The 16,409-nt window shown below is 39.0% G+C and overlaps 1 protein-coding gene across 2 annotated transcripts in view; it reads left to right on the top strand.

Annotated features, from left to right (window-relative positions):
• Window positions 1–15,131, top strand: part of SNX4 (sorting nexin 4) — a 33,159-nt gene extending 18,028 nt beyond the window's left edge. For both annotated transcript variants that reach the window (XM_050340344.1, XM_050340343.1), the window contains exons 7-14: window positions 2,637–2,709; window positions 4,217–4,278; window positions 5,775–5,840; window positions 9,064–9,153; window positions 10,408–10,507; window positions 11,247–11,392; window positions 12,754–12,868; window positions 13,239–15,131. In XM_050340344.1, the coding sequence (XP_050196301.1) occupies window positions 2,637–2,709; window positions 4,217–4,278; window positions 5,775–5,840; window positions 9,064–9,153; window positions 10,408–10,507; window positions 11,247–11,392; window positions 12,754–12,868; window positions 13,239–13,286 (700 nt within the window). In that variant the 3' untranslated portion in view covers window positions 13,287–15,131. The remainder of the gene's footprint in view (window positions 1–2,636; window positions 2,710–4,216; window positions 4,279–5,774; window positions 5,841–9,063; window positions 9,154–10,407; window positions 10,508–11,246; window positions 11,393–12,753; window positions 12,869–13,238) is intronic.
• Window positions 15,132–16,409: the final 1,278 nt, after the last annotated feature.

Below are 16,409 nucleotides of genomic sequence, written 5' to 3'. Positions count from 1 at the left end.
AATTTGTATTTACTGCAGACCTCTTTGATTTGGCCTCGTGGTGCCCATCCTTTTGTTCTCTTTCTGTGCTTTAATCAAAACAGTAACTGTTTTATTTTTTTTTTCTGTGAAAGATTTCTTTAGAAAACACTAAATCCTTTCCTAAGGAAGACTTTTTTTTCTTTTAAAGTAACCCTCCTTTATTTTTGTCTGGTTACTCAGACAAGTGACTTGTTCTTTAGTGAACAGTTCTGTTCTTGTAGTGTCTTCCTTCACAAAACAGGAGAGTGGCACTGCCCTCACTGATGCAGGGAGGAGTACTACTAAGTAACATGCACAAAGTAAATAACTTATATTGAAATGCTGTCTACTGTAAATAAAATTTTCTTATTTTCCAGTGTCATAAAAGATATTTTTAAGAGACCTGATGGTGCTCCTACACCAGTGTGACCAATCAGTTCTTCATTTGTGTCTCAAGTTCTATTTAATAGCTTAATTAAGTATCTAGACTGTTGGTAATGTTGTAAAACAAGTAAAACCAAGTGAAAAGTGCTAGTTAAAAAAGCCTCAGTTACTGAGTGCCAAAACTGTCTTGTTTCACACTTCTACTGTTATGATGCACTGGAAAGTGAACATCCCTTTGTGTGCCTCACTGAACTCAGTTCAGAAATTACATTATAATTTTGTAAATTTTTTTACATGAACAATGAGTAGGACTTAAGCAAATACTTCAGAAAAAGTATTTGATCTGCAACACCTCTTAAAAACAGTTTTTCCATAAACTGTGTTTTTAAAATTTTCAACCTTCACAGAAGATTGGGGAAAAATAGCAGCACTTTGGTTTATGCTTTTCTGAGACAGTAAAAAGAGGACAACTTGCTTCAGAAGTAATTTTTAAAGATTATTTTATTTTTTAATGGAGGAGGAATTTGTAAGGGAGAAGAGGTATTGCTGCTGCATTCCAGGATACAGAAAGCCTTCCTAGGTTCCTGACTCTTGCCTTCAGGGAGTACAGCATTCCTAAAAGATTTCTTGCCACAAAGCAGGATAAATAAAACTTTTCATTATAAATTTCTGGAGTGGAAAGGGAAGTCTTCCTGAGCTGAAGGCATGCTTTTTAATCTTTTGTTTTTAGTTCAATTATTTCAAGTATCTTCACTGTACGTGTCTGCAGCTGTCTGACATGCAGCCCTGGTGCATACTTTATAAAGTGTAAACTGAAAAGATTGCTCTCTAAATCCCACTGTGCAGATCAGTGACTACATTTCTTTTTCCCATACACTTTCTCTGCTGGCTTTTAAATATTTTTATGTATTTTAACCCTGTGTGTGTCATAATCTTATAAAAGATACTTCTTGAAAATCACAAATCTTAGAAATCATAATAAAACTTCTACTTCCTGAATGTAAGGATGAGAATATTTTTGGGGAAGACTTCCTGGCAGGGGAGGAAGAGGTGCTAAATGAAAAACCCTGGAATTTCATACTTGGTCACCCAAAACAAGTGACCCGACTCATTTCAGTAAGACCCCTTGGGTACAAGCTATTCTGAAATACAAAGCCTGACTGTGTGCCTGTGCTGGGAGGAGGGATGAAATTTCTTTTTTCCTTCTTGAACATCAGCCTGGAAGGCTAATCTTAGACTCCCATTCTTTAATTCTAGTTGCATTCTTCTGTGTTTATTTTCAGATCATTGTTTAGAAATTTAGGTAAAGCTGTTTCTGGCTTCCCCTCTGGATGAAATAAGTACTTTATTGTGTACCAGAGTAGGTCATGAGTTGGAGTTGGACTTGTGTGTAGTAGGGAGGGTTTATATGTACACAAGAGGCTGTTGCTGTGGTTTAATTGGTTACCTGTCACTAGCAAGGCTGTGGCAAAGTCATTAGCTTGAGCTAAAGGTATCAGCTTAAACTGCCTCCAAGGCTTAACTGGGCTGGCTGATAAAATGCCTCTTCTTCAGAAGTGACAGGCCAGCAGTGTGCACATGGTCACTTGCAAGGGGTTACCTGTCTGGTACCTTGTTAAGATGTAGTGGTTTGATGGCTTTTGGCCATACATGACTCCTGTGCAGGTACAAGTCTCAATAGGGTTTCATATATAATGTTACAGTTACTGTATGGATTAGTCTTAGAGGAATTGTGGGAATTGTGAATGCTTCCTTGAACTCCTGAAGAGCTGTGCACAAAATTGGCTAGATGGCATCTTGAAAGTAAAGTGTCTTTGCCAGGTCAGAAGTGTGAACGTGCTTGTATTAAGAAATACGCTTCAGAAGATTTTGACTTTGTACTCATTTGAAGCTTTCCTGTTCACTAACCCTCACTTTTATAAATCCCATTAAAAAAAACCAAACAAACCCAAACAGCAAAACAGTGATGCTAACTTCACCTAACCACTTTTATTTCATAAAATGTTATCTCTTAAATTGATCTGAACCTTCAACATTTGCATATGAAAAAAACAGGAGTCATGCAAGTGTTGGGTTGTTCGCTTTGGGGGAATTAAACTTTGCAGTCCCTTCTCTGGGAGTCTTCAGCTAATTCCACTCCAGCACAGGCCAGGCTCCGTCTCCCTGGCTGTGGCATCGTGGCTGTGTCGTGCATGCTGTGAAAGCTTGTTTTCATGATGGCTAATGATGTACTATCTGTTTCCTGCTCCCAGGAGATTTACTGAGCTAAAACACTATAGCGATGAACTGCAGTCTGTCATATCACACCTTCTGCGAGTCAGAGCTGTAAGTATTTCCCATGTGTGTCGTGACAAATAGTATGATTTATTTATAAGGCAGTATTTCTTGTTTAGTCAAGAGAAGTGGTGTATGTGTTCTAGAATGAGGGCAGTTTTGCCGGAGGGAGTCTGTCTCTGGAGCGTGGAGCAGGAGACAGCAAGGGGTGGGGGCATTGACTGTACAGATCTGGGAGGAGGAAAAGTTCCAGATACAATGGTTGAGTTTGACAGTGCATGTTGCTAATCTGCCCTCTCCTGTGATGTCCATGTATCACAGGGGGGTGTTTCAAAGAGGATCGATTTGTCTGCTTCTCTCTGCACAGCAGATGAGTTGCTTTTGCTGGATGTCTGGGCTGGGAAGGGCCCCAAAATACCAGTTTTCTGGTCAGACATGTAATACTTTGCTTTCCAGAGCTTGTAGCATGAATCCTGTATGCTTCCCAGTATGTTTTTTCTTTTTTTGGCTTGTTCTTCAATCTGTAATGAATAATAGTCTTTCTAATGATGAGAACAATAATGTCATGCATCAAGATACGCTGTGGGCTGAGAGTGAAAGATTATTATTTTTTTAAAGTCACAAAAAGGAAATAGGAAATTGCAGTTCCAATAATGAGAGCATGATACTTTTTAGTAAGTTCAACAGGGATTTAATTTTTGATGGAAGTTGTGCAGCAGAGAGGACAGTAATGGATTGCCCTGTTGATTGAGAGGATTAATCACTGGTGCTCTACAGACAGTCCTGTTCTCTCAGGGCTGGGTGTGTGTGATCTGTTGGGCAATTTGCTTACGTTCCCTTTTTACTGCTGTGACAGACATAATAACAGTGGTAGCTCTTGCAGAACTTCACCCTCATTTGCTGGTACATCATGATTCCAAGGGCATTATCTGGATTACAACTCACACTTCAGAGTGTACACGTGTCTTTTCTTCTGAGGTTGTTGCCAGCATTGTAGTGCTGGCTGCAGCAGGCACTGACACTCCAAACAGCTGAAATGACATCTAGATTGAGCAGTAGGTCCTGCAGCAGATAGCTTATTTCCTTTCCCTCAGTTCACTGAGCAGGGTGGAAAAATCAAGTCACTTGTTGGAATTTTACCAAAGATTTCTCTACAGTCTTGATGTCAGGATGGACTTCTATGTTGCCATCGATAAGTTAAATAAAGAAGTGTGTATATAAATTTGGCATTATTCAGATAAAGGATGCCTTATATTTGTTGATCAAAAACTGGAGGGAACTTGCTTATTTATGGTCTCCATAGACATATCCTATAATTGAGCACTTCCAAAGAAATACTTGAAATGCTAATTTTCCAATATAGCCTTGATTGCGAGTTCAGTCTTCTGAAATTAATGCTGTTGATTTTTCTTTCAGTAGTGGCTTAGATTAGATTTAGGCCTAATCTTGTTTACCTGTGTAATAACATTAGGGCTTTAGCTTGGAATTTGTATGTGGGCTTTCACAAAGCAATTGCACTTAATGCCAATGATCTAAACCTCTCTCTAAAACATTTTAGAGGGTAGCAGACCGGCTATATGGTGTCTATAAGGTCCATGGCAACTATGGAAGAGTATTCAGGTAAGAGTTCATCCAGTTTTTAAATACATAAAAAGACATGTGGGGAGAGAGAAGGGAATTTGTTGGTTATGTTGTTACACTTTTGAAAAGTATATCTGGCATTTCACTGTCTTATCTTGAAAAGCTCTGTACTGCAGTACTGATGAGATTTCTGTGTTGCATAGAGCAATCTCCAGATCTGCTGAGCTTAGTCTCTAGTGGAAGACTAGCTTTTTGTTTTGTATGCCAGACCTTTGGGCCTTTTGCTGTTGCGTTGGCATTTTGTTTCTTCAGAAAGTAACTTCCCATCTATCTTCACGCAGTTGTCTCTTAACAGCTTCTAGGTACTTTTAGTGGTTAAAAATCAACAATTATATCTATCTGATTTTGGTAGCTTTTTAAAGTGAATTTGCCAATCGTTTTTTTGATTTATATGAGTGAATTGCATGCTCAAGTTTTCCATCTCACTGGAGAATTAAAGAATCTAAACTTCTGGTTAAGGGAAACCTCCTGCTTCTACACACTGTTCAAGTGCTAAATTTAATTCTCTGGGTTAATGGATTGCAGATGTCTTTCTCATTGGGGGTTTTAAAATGAAATTAGGTGTAGTTCTGTAATAACACAAAGACAAACAAATGTCAACATCAGCAGAGTGGAATGTTTATGAAAAAATGGACAGAATAGATGCATTACACATAAATTATGTGAAATATAAGGGGAACCTCTCCTTTTTTCCTTGTAAAAGGAGTTGTGGTGTAATTCTTCTAACTAAGAACTCTAATAAGGTTTCATAAAGCTGAGAACACAATTAAAATTGCAGTGCACATGCTAGGATGTTCAGAACAAGTCTCTTTCTATCTTTATTGTAGCTCTGTTTCTTTCTTGATCTAAATAATCTCTCTAACATAACTAGGTAGTTGTAATAAAGAGACAGTTGCAAGTTGGTATTTTTTCAGATGAATAGAACTAAACAGCAGTCTACTGTGAAAACAGCTGTATACATCAAATGGCTTCGGGAGAAGTAAAATGCTTACAAAAGTCAAATCCTGCCCTCTGTTTTTTGGAATGAGAGGCTTTTATCTGATATGTTGTGAGTCTGGAAAGCTTAGTTTCTTCTTGATGAGTATGTTAGACCAAAATCTGTTTTAGAAAGTTCATCGTTGTCGGTGTCCCCTGCCCTCTTTATATTGAGTGCTAGGTGATTTGTTTTTGTTTGGCTGGTTTTGTTTTAAATAGAGTTTCAGCTCTTTGAACAAGACCTTCTGCTCAAAAGCAATCTCAAACTAAATATATTTGTGACAATGAGTTTAGGGCCAGTTGTTTAACGGAGTGCCATGAATAGCCTCGCCACATTGTCAGTGCTACTCCTTTAGAGAAGGAAAACAGTTTGGCCAAGTCTAACTTTGAGGCAGTTTCCATTCAGGTGTCACCTGGAAAGAAACTGTATACAGGATGCAGCTTATTAACTTCCCTTACCCTTGATGTGTGATGTTGTTTCTCGTTTGTTTTTCCTGCAGTGAGTGGAGCGCAATAGAAAAGGAGATGGGGGATGGGTTGCAGAGTGCTGGCCACCACATGGATGTGTAAGTACTGACTGAATATCTGATAGTTTGATGTAAGCCAGATGTGGAACTCTCCCTCCTTCCTCTCTTTTCCCTCAACCCTAAAGCACACATGAGTACCGAGAAAGTTGGGGGTGCATTGTTTTTAGGTATACAGTGTTTCTGTGACTTGGATGCAGGCACAGTTTTAGCATCCATATACTGTATTAAGTAGCTCAAAAAGTCTCAGGAGAATCAGAGGGGTTTCTTTTTTTATTATTATTTTGAAACTGTAGAAGTGTTTGGACTTCTTCCAGTTTTCCTTTTAAGCTACTATGCCAGAAACTGGTGGAATACAACTTTAATGTACTGCAGACCTGATGAGATCCATTTGGTTTTGATAGCAGCAGTTTGTACCATGCAGTAGATGGTACACAGGTTTGGACTTAATTACAGAGAATTAAGAAATTTAATTAATAGGCACCAAAACTCCAGTGGATACTTGAAACAAACACTGAATGGATATAATAAAGAATCCTCCCTCTTTGCATAAAATCCTCCCTCTTTGCATCTTTAGAGTCAGTTGGCAGAGCATACTGAAGCACAGCCTTCAAAATAAGAGTCTGGCACACGAGAATGCTCACAGAAGTGGTGTAAAGGCTCATGCTTTCTGCTTCTCAAGTAGTCATGTATAGTAAGTGAAACAGCATTTCTTACAACATTTCACTCTGATTCCTCTTCTGTAATCCCACAGAACAGATAAATAACCACTCCAGCAAGAAATGGAAGGTGTTTTACACTTCATACAGTATTTTTACCGATAAAATGTAATTTGTGTGGAAATAAAATTACTAGGTTTAGTTTACAGTGCAGATTTACATATGTACTACTGCTGGTTGTTATTGGTGGTGTCAAGTTATCAAGATATCAGTTGTTATTGGCCTTGTCAAATGGAAGAGTTTGAAGAGCCACACCCTCAGCTTCTTCAGAATAATTCTGGTTTTATCAGATCTTTAAGAATTTGAGCCCCCTGAATAATTTATTCACAATTCTGTGTTTTGGCTAACGTGGTAGTTTGCATCCAAGAAAAGCTATGATATATTTTAGGCAGAGGGCTCTGGTGAGAATAAAGAAATGGAGAACGTGTTCTGCTTTCAGAAGAAAAAAAATTGAAGTAGAGGTGGAAATTGAAGAGATTATGAAAACATGGCATGATACAGTGGAGCTAAGGAATCAAAAGTAGGTTTTCAGTAGTTCAGATACACCACACCAAGATGTCAAAACCCTAGAAATTAAAGTTTGTCTCACTTCTCGGTCAGGAGGCTGAACCCTCTCCACACATCCAAAGTATTTAATATTTCTGTCTGTAACACAGTTAGGGCTAAAGATGCAGAGTGAAGGCAGTGGGTAACTGCTATTCTGGGTAACTTTAATCACTGCTTGAAGCCTGAGGTAGCTTTCCTTGTCTGTCATCTCCTCTGCTCTGGCACTCTCCTGTAACAGTAATCCCTTAGTGACAATCAAGCAAGAAGCAGCAGCTGTGAGATTCAGGAACTCATTCAGTGACCCATGTGGTCTTCTGCCAGTAAGGTTCATATGTATGATCTCTTGAAAGTATAACTTAGCAGTTCAGTTATCATTCCCATAACATCAGGCAGGAGTTTATTGCAACAGAAAGCTACTTCAAGAAGGTTGCCTAATATAGATGTTAAACTTCAAGACTAATTTAATTATTCTCTATCTACCCCATATGCTGTAGTCTTTACTAGATGTTTATTTAAATTTTTGAGTTGTTATTGTCTAGTATGATCTATAACTGCTTAATGTTTGGAGAAGACATCCCAAAGCTCTCTGGATATGTGCTGTATTACAGGATGAGGCTTGCTAAAGTGGCAGAGTATGCTGAGAAAGTTGGAGTGAATGGCTGTAATTCTGGTAGTTAAAAGATGAAAGAAAACAATGCCAGACCTTTGATTTCTGTCCTTTATGTTATTAATGAGTGACCCTTTATCTCTGCATCAACTAGACTGTCATTACAGGTGGAACCAGTCTAAAGTAAAACAGGGGTTTAGTTGACAGTTCCCACGAAGGGTGAGAACATGTTAGGTACCTTTAGAACTTACTGCAGTGTTTCTCCTCAACATTTTCCCTGATTTGCCTAAATTTAGGCAGTCAGAAATATAACTTGTCTTACTACTTTTTTTTTTTTTTTGGTCAAATAAAGCTCATAACCCTGTCTAGGTAAGGTAGGATTTTGTTTGGTGTGATTCTTGGTTGTTGCTTTTTTTCCCTGAAAGTTGTTCTGCCACAATGAGCTCTAGCACTGCTCTAAATGTAGATCTTACTTGAAACAGAAATCTGGTCCATCTGCTGCCCTGAGAAATCTGAACCACTACATTAAAATTATTGCACTTTAAGACTTAAAAATTGTATTTTTAAGTGTATTTAAGTGTATTTAAGTGTATTTTTCAACAAGTTTTGCAAGTTTGGACTTATTCCTTACTTTGATTTACAATGTGGATTCTTGTTCTTCCTGTTCTTCTATCCCTTCTACATAAACTGATCTGCTGTTGCTGGCCACTTGATATGCTATGTGTATTCATCACCAATAGCCTTGGTAGGGCTTTTCCTGGACGTGCTCTTTGATTTTGCAGAGTATCAAAATAACTTGTCATACTTGCAAACTTATCAAATTCATGTAACCAGGTCCCTTTCAGTTCGAAACTCTGCCACTTCTTCCATAGAGCCAGTTACTGGAGAGGCACAGGGAAAAAGGGACTTAATGTTGTTGTGTTCAGAGCACCACTGTGAGATATCTGGTACTTGGGCTTAGTAGTGAACCATGAAAGCAGCCTCTTCACTGTTCAGAAGATATCATATTCACATTCCTGTGCCCTAATGCTTTAAGCCTTGCAGGATTTTTTCTGCACCGTGTCTTTTTTTTTGCCTTGGTGCTGCCTATAAGAAAAGGAATAAATTGTTTTTCTTTCCTACCTCATCTTCAGCAGGAAACTTATGACAGATTTTGTACTTGTCAAAAGATTGATTGTAGTAACAACCAAAGAAACAGGCCCACAGGAATGTTTACATTAGCTGATTCAGATTTTAATTAAAAACAAAGGGAAAAACCCTTTCTGGAAGTCTCAGTGTTTTATTTTGTGACTGGTGTTTCTGTCAAAGATGTGTCCTCCCTTGTTACTGGATGTGTTATCCTTAAAGGTTAAATTTAGCAACTTTATATTTAACTATGACTGGTTTTCCTTAGATATGCAGCTTCTATTGATGACATTCTGGAAGAAGAGGAACACTATGCAGATCAGCTGAAAGAGTATCTCTTCTATGCAGAAGCACTACGGTATGTACAGAAGTCTGTAGCTCAAATGGAAGCTGCAGTCCTTTTTCTTAATGTTGTGTTGATGTTGAATTTAGTTTGGTATCCTCTTCTCTCTGAAAAGGGGAAATTTTAATGTTGTGGAGTCTCCATGTTATCATTTCTTATTTTGTTTACTTATATTTGATTGCCATATGAGTGGCAATACAAATTAGAACTGAGCTGATTAATAGTGAAAAGACAGAAATGTTAAAATCTGTATGCTGTGGAAGTAAATGCTGTTTATTCCTCTGGTTCCACTGTTTCCTTGGCTTCCGGTGTAATAGTGCCCCAAGGTGCTGAAAGCTTCAGCTTTCAGATGAGATAGTCCAAACAGAGCTGCTACAGCCATTATAAATTCCAGGAACTTTCAAACTGCCCAGTGTAACTTCCATCAGCTGTACAGTATTGTGCATGTAAATACTGATTTCTTTGTTTGGTTTTGTTTTACTTCAGTCTTTACCAAGCAGTCATCCCTTACAAGTGTGGACACAAAAGCAAACTGCTTTATGCTGTAAGACTTTGCCTAAAGCTGTTGTGCTTTCAGAGGGCTGGCTCTGAACCTCTTGGAGAGGTCCAGTGGTGCTGTAGGGAATTGGGTTGGCGAGTGTGACGGCTGCTGTGTGGGAGCCCAGAGCACCAGTAGCCTCTCCTGGGAGACGGATGTGCATCCGGCAGTGGAGTACGGATGTAGCATCAGCAGCCCACACAGGACTGGGACTTAGTGCAGGTGGTCAGAGGAAACTCCTCTTTTCCAGATGAAAGGCACTGTGTGAATCTAGAAACAGTTTCTTGTTTTGGTGTTTAAAAAATAAAATGTGAGGAATTCTGTTGATTGACTGATAGATTACTGCTGTGACAGGTACTGTCTCCAGGTACCTTTTGTCAAAGGTGTGATTTTTCTGTCATGTATTTTGAATAAAACTATTTTACAGTGGTGTCCTTAAGTGGGTGGTAGGGCTTGTATTGCTGAGTGTGTCTTAGAATGAGTCTAAGAAGAGGAGCAGAATGCTGCTGCACTAAGAACTTTATTTACTTTGATCCAAACTTGCTCAACTACAGCATTTGCAGAGTTACGCAGTCTGTGATAAGGCTGTTGAATCTGAGCTAGATAAATAACTGGAGGTGCTTCCTGTCAAAAAACCAAACAAGATATGATGCCATTTTTAAAATTTACATGAAGGGAAATGTAGTAAAATAAAAGACTATGTGACAGATCTTTCATTACTTACTTTTCAGGGCAGTTTGCAGGAAACACGAACTAATGCAATATGATTTGGAAATGGCTGCGCAGGACTTAACATCTAAGAAACAGCAGTGTGAGGAGCTGGCAACAGGAGTGAGTCTTTTTCCACTTTCTTCTCCAAGATGCCTCCTTTTTTAATTTATTTTTATTTAAGCCAAGTTACTTAGAATGACATTTAAATGGCACCAGCATGCTGGCTGCTGCTTATGAGAAGCAGTATCATATGAGCTCTAGACATCTGAGGTTTAAAGTAACTTGGTTCTTAGTGACATAAGCTGTTTGTGCCAAACTTCTTTTATTGAATACTGAGCAAGTAAAGAGTTGCAGTAAATATGACTTGAGCAGAATAACACAGACATCTCTATCCTAAAGATCAAAATGTTGGGAATTCTAAAAGGCTTCCTCTGCCTTTTGAATGGTGGGTGTTACTGATATGTGGTGTTAGTCCCTTTTATATGGAAGGTAATGTTATCTAAAATATTATCTGAAAATGGTAACTGACAATTTTTTACAATTCTTAATGTTGCTCTTGGATCTATTAATGTTCTAAACAGAACTCCTTTATGGCTTTTCTCTCTCTTAATTTCTTTCCTACTTCAGTAGGAAGACTGCTCTGAAAGTTTATCAGCCTTGAATAGTTTGAACATCAAATTACTTCCTCCCCAATTTGCTTGGTCTAATGTAAGCCACCATAGCTACCTATCAATTAATGAAATGGAAGTCAAAGCAAAAAATCAGCCAAATAATAAGCACAAATGCTGGTAAAAATCACCTGATGTCTTGTGGCTGTGCTCAGGAATTCCAAATCTAACGTGTCTTGGTTTTTTTGTAGACTGTGAGAACTTTCTCCCTGAAGGGGATGACCAGCAAGCTCTTTGGGCAGGAAACCCCCGAGCAGAGAGAAGCCAAGATAAAGGTTCTAGAAGAGCAGATACAGGAAGGAGAAGAGCAATTGAAGTCTAAAAATCTGGAGGGCAGGTAAACAGGCTTGACTGTTTCAAAGAAAACACAGGGCTTGTCTTAGCAAAAGTCCTTGAGTGGATGCTCTTGAAGGTGTTTGCATTTTATAAGTGTTTTTAATATATTCTTGGTGTTTATGAGCTGTCTATAAAAGCTCCTGTCAGCTGCAAGTTGTGAAATAAAGTGCAGTACATGCAGTTAGCTTCTGGGCTGAGTGTATGGCTTATGTAAAACCTGATGACTTTCCCAGTTACTGAGCCCACTCTAATGGCTGACTTGCGTGCTTTTATGTTCAGCTAGTAATATATTTAGCAGGTGGGCTTGTGGGTCTGCAGCTGAGTGGGCTGAGACTCAAAAGCTGATTTGCTTCAAATACAGTATTTAGTTTGGTTTACGTGTATGGGTCCCGAGCTCGTGTTCTGCAGCCTCTCATAGCGGGGGACAACTGACTCCTGTTTGAAGGAGATTAGAAGCTCTGGTGAGTTGTGCTTGAGTAACTGCTTCTTGGTGCTCTAATGAAATTTTCTTCAGGAATGCGAAAATGAAAAATGGGAGCGAACATTCCTAAGGCGACGTGATTGTGTCAAAGCACGTTTGTCATACAGCACAAGGGGTAAACGTGGCATCTCCTAATATGTTAGCATTAGAGCTGGAAAGATAAGACCGGTTCATGAATAGTTCAAAACAACAAGATACACAGTAAATGCAATTTCTTAATCATTTTGACAGATGTATTGGAGATGTGCTTTTGTAGCTCTGGAAGCAATCTTCAAGTGAATACTTGCCTTGTATGTAACATCCAGCACAAATGAAACTATGAATTACAAATATCTGCCTCCATTTTGGTTAAAGAGACCTGACCACACATCACCCAACCAAAACTAATTTCTGAAGTGAATTGCCCAAGTTACATTTGCATTGTAAATGTTTGCTGTACTTGACAGTCTCGCATCCTAAGTTTTCGCATTGGGAAGATGAAGATTCTGACTTGACAATTGAAAAAGAAACATGCAGTGTTGTGTGCTGAATATCTGCATAAAGATTTAGTTATCCCAAAGGAATCTGAAGAAAAATGTGTATTCTGACTTACACTGGTTCTATGGCAGTGATGCTGCCTGGGAAAAAAACCCACCAAACAAACATACAAATGCATCCTGTGAAACTGATTCTCTGAGTTAAAAACCTTAAGAATAAGATGGAGAATTAGGTAGTAGTACCATTTATTAAATGAGGACGCCAAAAGATGCATAATAATTGCAGGACTGGATTTACTCACTGTCATACACAGCTTCTCTGCTGAGGGTCCAGAAGAAGGAAGGTGAGCTGAGGATGGAACTTTTAAAACATTTACTAACAGAAATAATTGCTTTTAATTTCAGAGACTTCGTGAAAAGTGCCTGGGCTGACATTGAACGGTTTAAGGAGCAAAAGAATCACGATTTGAAGGAGGCACTTATAAGCTATGCTGTTATGCAGATTAGCATGTGCAAAAAGGTATGTTTGGCTTGTGAAAGGCCAGGCCAGTGTATTTATTGTATCAGCAGGGAGACAGATGCAGACTTTCAGTAACTAGGAACGTGGCAGTCACAGAAGACTGGAAATCACTAGCATAAAACCTCCCACATATTCCATCCTACTTGAACTCTGTGACATGTTAATGTTGGTGTGTGTGTACATGCATATATATATATATATATATAAAGTAGTCAGCATGGTCCAGTTTCATTGTGTTCTCTGTCTTATTCTTGTGTGAAGTTCTATGGGACTTCTTTGTAGAGTCTTCTGTAGAAGAAAGTCTGTGGATGAGGTTTGCAAATAAAGTAGATTCCCACCTACTGATTTTTTAATTGTTTTTTTTTTAAAGGGAATTCAAGTTTGGACAAATGCAAAGGAATGCTTCAGCAAGATGTGATTGTCTGGAAATGAATTTCTCCTCCAAGTGCCAGAGAATGGAAGCACAGTGAATAACACCAATGTTAAGTTGCTACATGACTTACATACAAATCATGAAATAAATGTAATTGTCAATAAAGGATGAAAAGGACATATTGTTAAACGTTTAGCCCTGAATGCCACTTCTGTGGCATGTTTTATATGTGGGAGCAAATAATGCAGGGGTAAAAGAGTTACTGAAAACTACAGCTCTGTACTGGGACAAAGGTATAGGGAAAGTTATCCCAGCAAGTATGAACTGAACTGTTCTGAGACTTGTGAAACACCATGCTCTGTAATGTGTAGATCACTTCCAGATGCCCTTCTTTCCAGCTCTTGCTGTTTAGAATTTTTAATGCTCAAGGGTTCTTTGGTTTTATAATGGGGCACACAGTTGTGTTCTCGAGGTTTACACCATAAGAGGACAAAAAATGAAATATTGTAATTCCTAGAGTTCATATTTAAATGCCTTTGCATGTCCATAGAGAAAAACACTTTTCCAGAGTTCAGGTTAAGCAGTCTCAAGCTCCTGAGATGTTTGAAACTCTCTACAGTAGAGGTGTTGTACAGTGGTTTGATAACAATATTCTGCATTTACTGGTTCCCACTTCAGTTTTGATACGGGCATTGATTTCTTATTAAACTTCTTTCTGCAAGTAAAGGAGACTGGTGATCCAGCTGAGCAGCAAAACCAAAGTCAAAGCTGGTAAGAAGCAGATGCAACTTCTGTTTGGTTGTTTGGAACCTGTTTACCTAGATATGAATCTGGCCTGTGGCGCCTTCTTGTTACTGAAGTGGTTTGGTTCTTAAACAGATAGTTCCTCATGAAGGTGCTGAAATAAAAAACCTGCAGCTTCTGTAGTACTTCAGAGCAGCAATGTGCAGAATCCCCAGTGAACCAAGGTGTCTGTTTGGCCCTTGTAATGATGTTTCAGTGTGTGTGTGTATGTGTGTGTATACACACCTGTATGACATGATTTGCAGTTACAGGTATTTGCATTAAATGTTTCTAATTATGAAAATCACTGCTGTCTAATATTGGGCTTTTTCTACATCTGTACTGAAAGTTCCTGGAGTCTTGTGGAATTGTCAGATTTGATTGCTAGTCATGGAGGAAGCTTTGTAATAATTCTGTTGAAAAGTGTATTTAATTATTCTGGCTTACAACACTACTCAGATTTTTTTTTTTCTTTTTTAAGAGATATTCCAGAAAGTGCTTACATGTTCTTTTGATAAAACTATCTAAATGTAGTTCCTGATGTGTCCCATGTTACTTTTGTCTCTGCAGCATTTCTTTTCTATAAAACCATCGTAAAGAATTCATAGGTCTGGTGTACACTACAGCTTAAAACTCTGAAGTAAAATGCTGGTCACTCTGATAACCTGTGTTGGCTTTTTCAAAGCATATGACAGTGACACACCTGGCTGAGAGATGATGTTGGGCAAGAAGAGGCCTCTCCATTTAACATTTACAAGGAGAAGTGTTGTTCCCATGCAGAGGTTGCAGTATCTGGTTCCAATACAGGCTGAAGGACTCTTACATTCCAAACCAAGAAGTTGCACACTTGACGTATTCAGTAAACCTTCTAAAGGAGTGGTGCCTTAATACAATACCATGAGGCGCTCAGAGTAGGTATTTTTCATGCACTTTGATTTTTGGTAGATCTTTCTGGTGCCTCTTTCCACATGTCACTTGCTGTACAGCTCATTAAATGTATTAGTATGCCTTTTTTTTTTCCTTGCTAGTTGTACTAAATTTAAGAAGGGAACAAAATGGTTCTTGTAAGTTTTGTGCCAAAAAAAGATAAATAAAATTGCTCTTTGATATTTTTGTTACGTTGTTTTTTGTAAAAGCACTGCCTTCCATTTCTGAAAACTGCTGTTTGATTTCTGAAAATCAGTTCTTGTCCATCTTAGCTCTCAAGTGACCTCCAAATTTGGGGTTAAAATTCAGTAAATTGTGTGCATTTGCCTTTTAGGTGAAGAACGTAGTGCTAAGGTGAAAATTAGGTCCTTGTTACAAGTCAGCTGTCTGAATTTCATGTGCATCTTCGCCTAGGTGGGAGAAGATGTGTTTGAAAACAGTTTGCATTGTTTGACAGAAATTGGGTGAAAGGCGAATTTAGGATAATTTGCAATATCTTTATTGCTTTTTATTCTGTGTTTCCAGAAAAGCATTGCATGTGACGTGTGTACTTGGGGATCTTGGCAAACAGTGGGGGTTTCTCCTTCTAGCCTTTTAACTTTTTAAGATGAAAGCAGCTAGTTAATGGCTGTTTCTGTGTGGATAACAGTGCCCATGTGACACGTACACACTTTGTGAAATGTGCATTTTTCCAGTTACAGCGTGGATTTAGCTCCTGTGACCTGTTCCACTTTGCCTCAGTGAGCTTCCTTCAGTTACCCAGTAAACATCAAGAATTGGCGGGAGGCCTTGAGAATCGTAGCAGAAAGGAAGACCATTTCAACTCAATCTTAGCAAAATGTTTGTACGTGAAAGCGTTTACCTGCCTGGATCATCTGATTTGCTGATCCTGTCACTCCTGTCCCAGGAAGCTTTGCTGGGTGGATTATCACTGCTCATGCCATCTCTGACCTTCCCCATTACTGGCGGGACCTTGGCTTGTCAGTGCATTTTAGTTGCTACTGTTGTCTGGTCCTGCAGTGCAGCTGGGGTGAGGGGAGCCAGCTGAAATGGAAAGATAGAGTGGTTTTATGAACTCTTTTTTTGATGTTGTGTTGTTTCAGTATCTGGCACTTCAGCCCAAGCAGCGCTAACCCAGCAGCTGTGTGCAGGGACTACCTTGGCAGACACAGAGCAGATCCTGGCACTTGAGTCCACGCTGAGGACTTTGCCTTGTGCAGGTGAGCCAGAGGAAAAGTGGTAGCTGTGGCCAAACACACAGCAGAGCCAGCGAAGCAAGGCTGAACTCCCGGAGCAGCTGGCTGGGCTGGGAGCACTGCATCTGACAATGGGAGACCTTGTTTTCTTGTATCACTCTCCCTACCACTGAAATTCCTTTGTGCATTTTAGTTCGAGAAACAACAAACACTTTTCTAATGTTGCCTAAAGGATTACAGGGAAGGAAGTTGTCTTAATTCC

This window comes from Myiozetetes cayanensis, unplaced genomic scaffold (assembly GCF_022539395.1).
Source record: "Myiozetetes cayanensis isolate MyiCay16 unplaced genomic scaffold, myiCay2020 scf9, whole genome shotgun sequence".
Taxonomy (NCBI): domain Eukaryota; kingdom Metazoa; phylum Chordata; class Aves; order Passeriformes; family Tyrannidae; genus Myiozetetes; species Myiozetetes cayanensis.
Note: the sequence above shows the minus strand (reverse complement) of the source record. Positions and strands in the feature narration are given on the sequence as shown.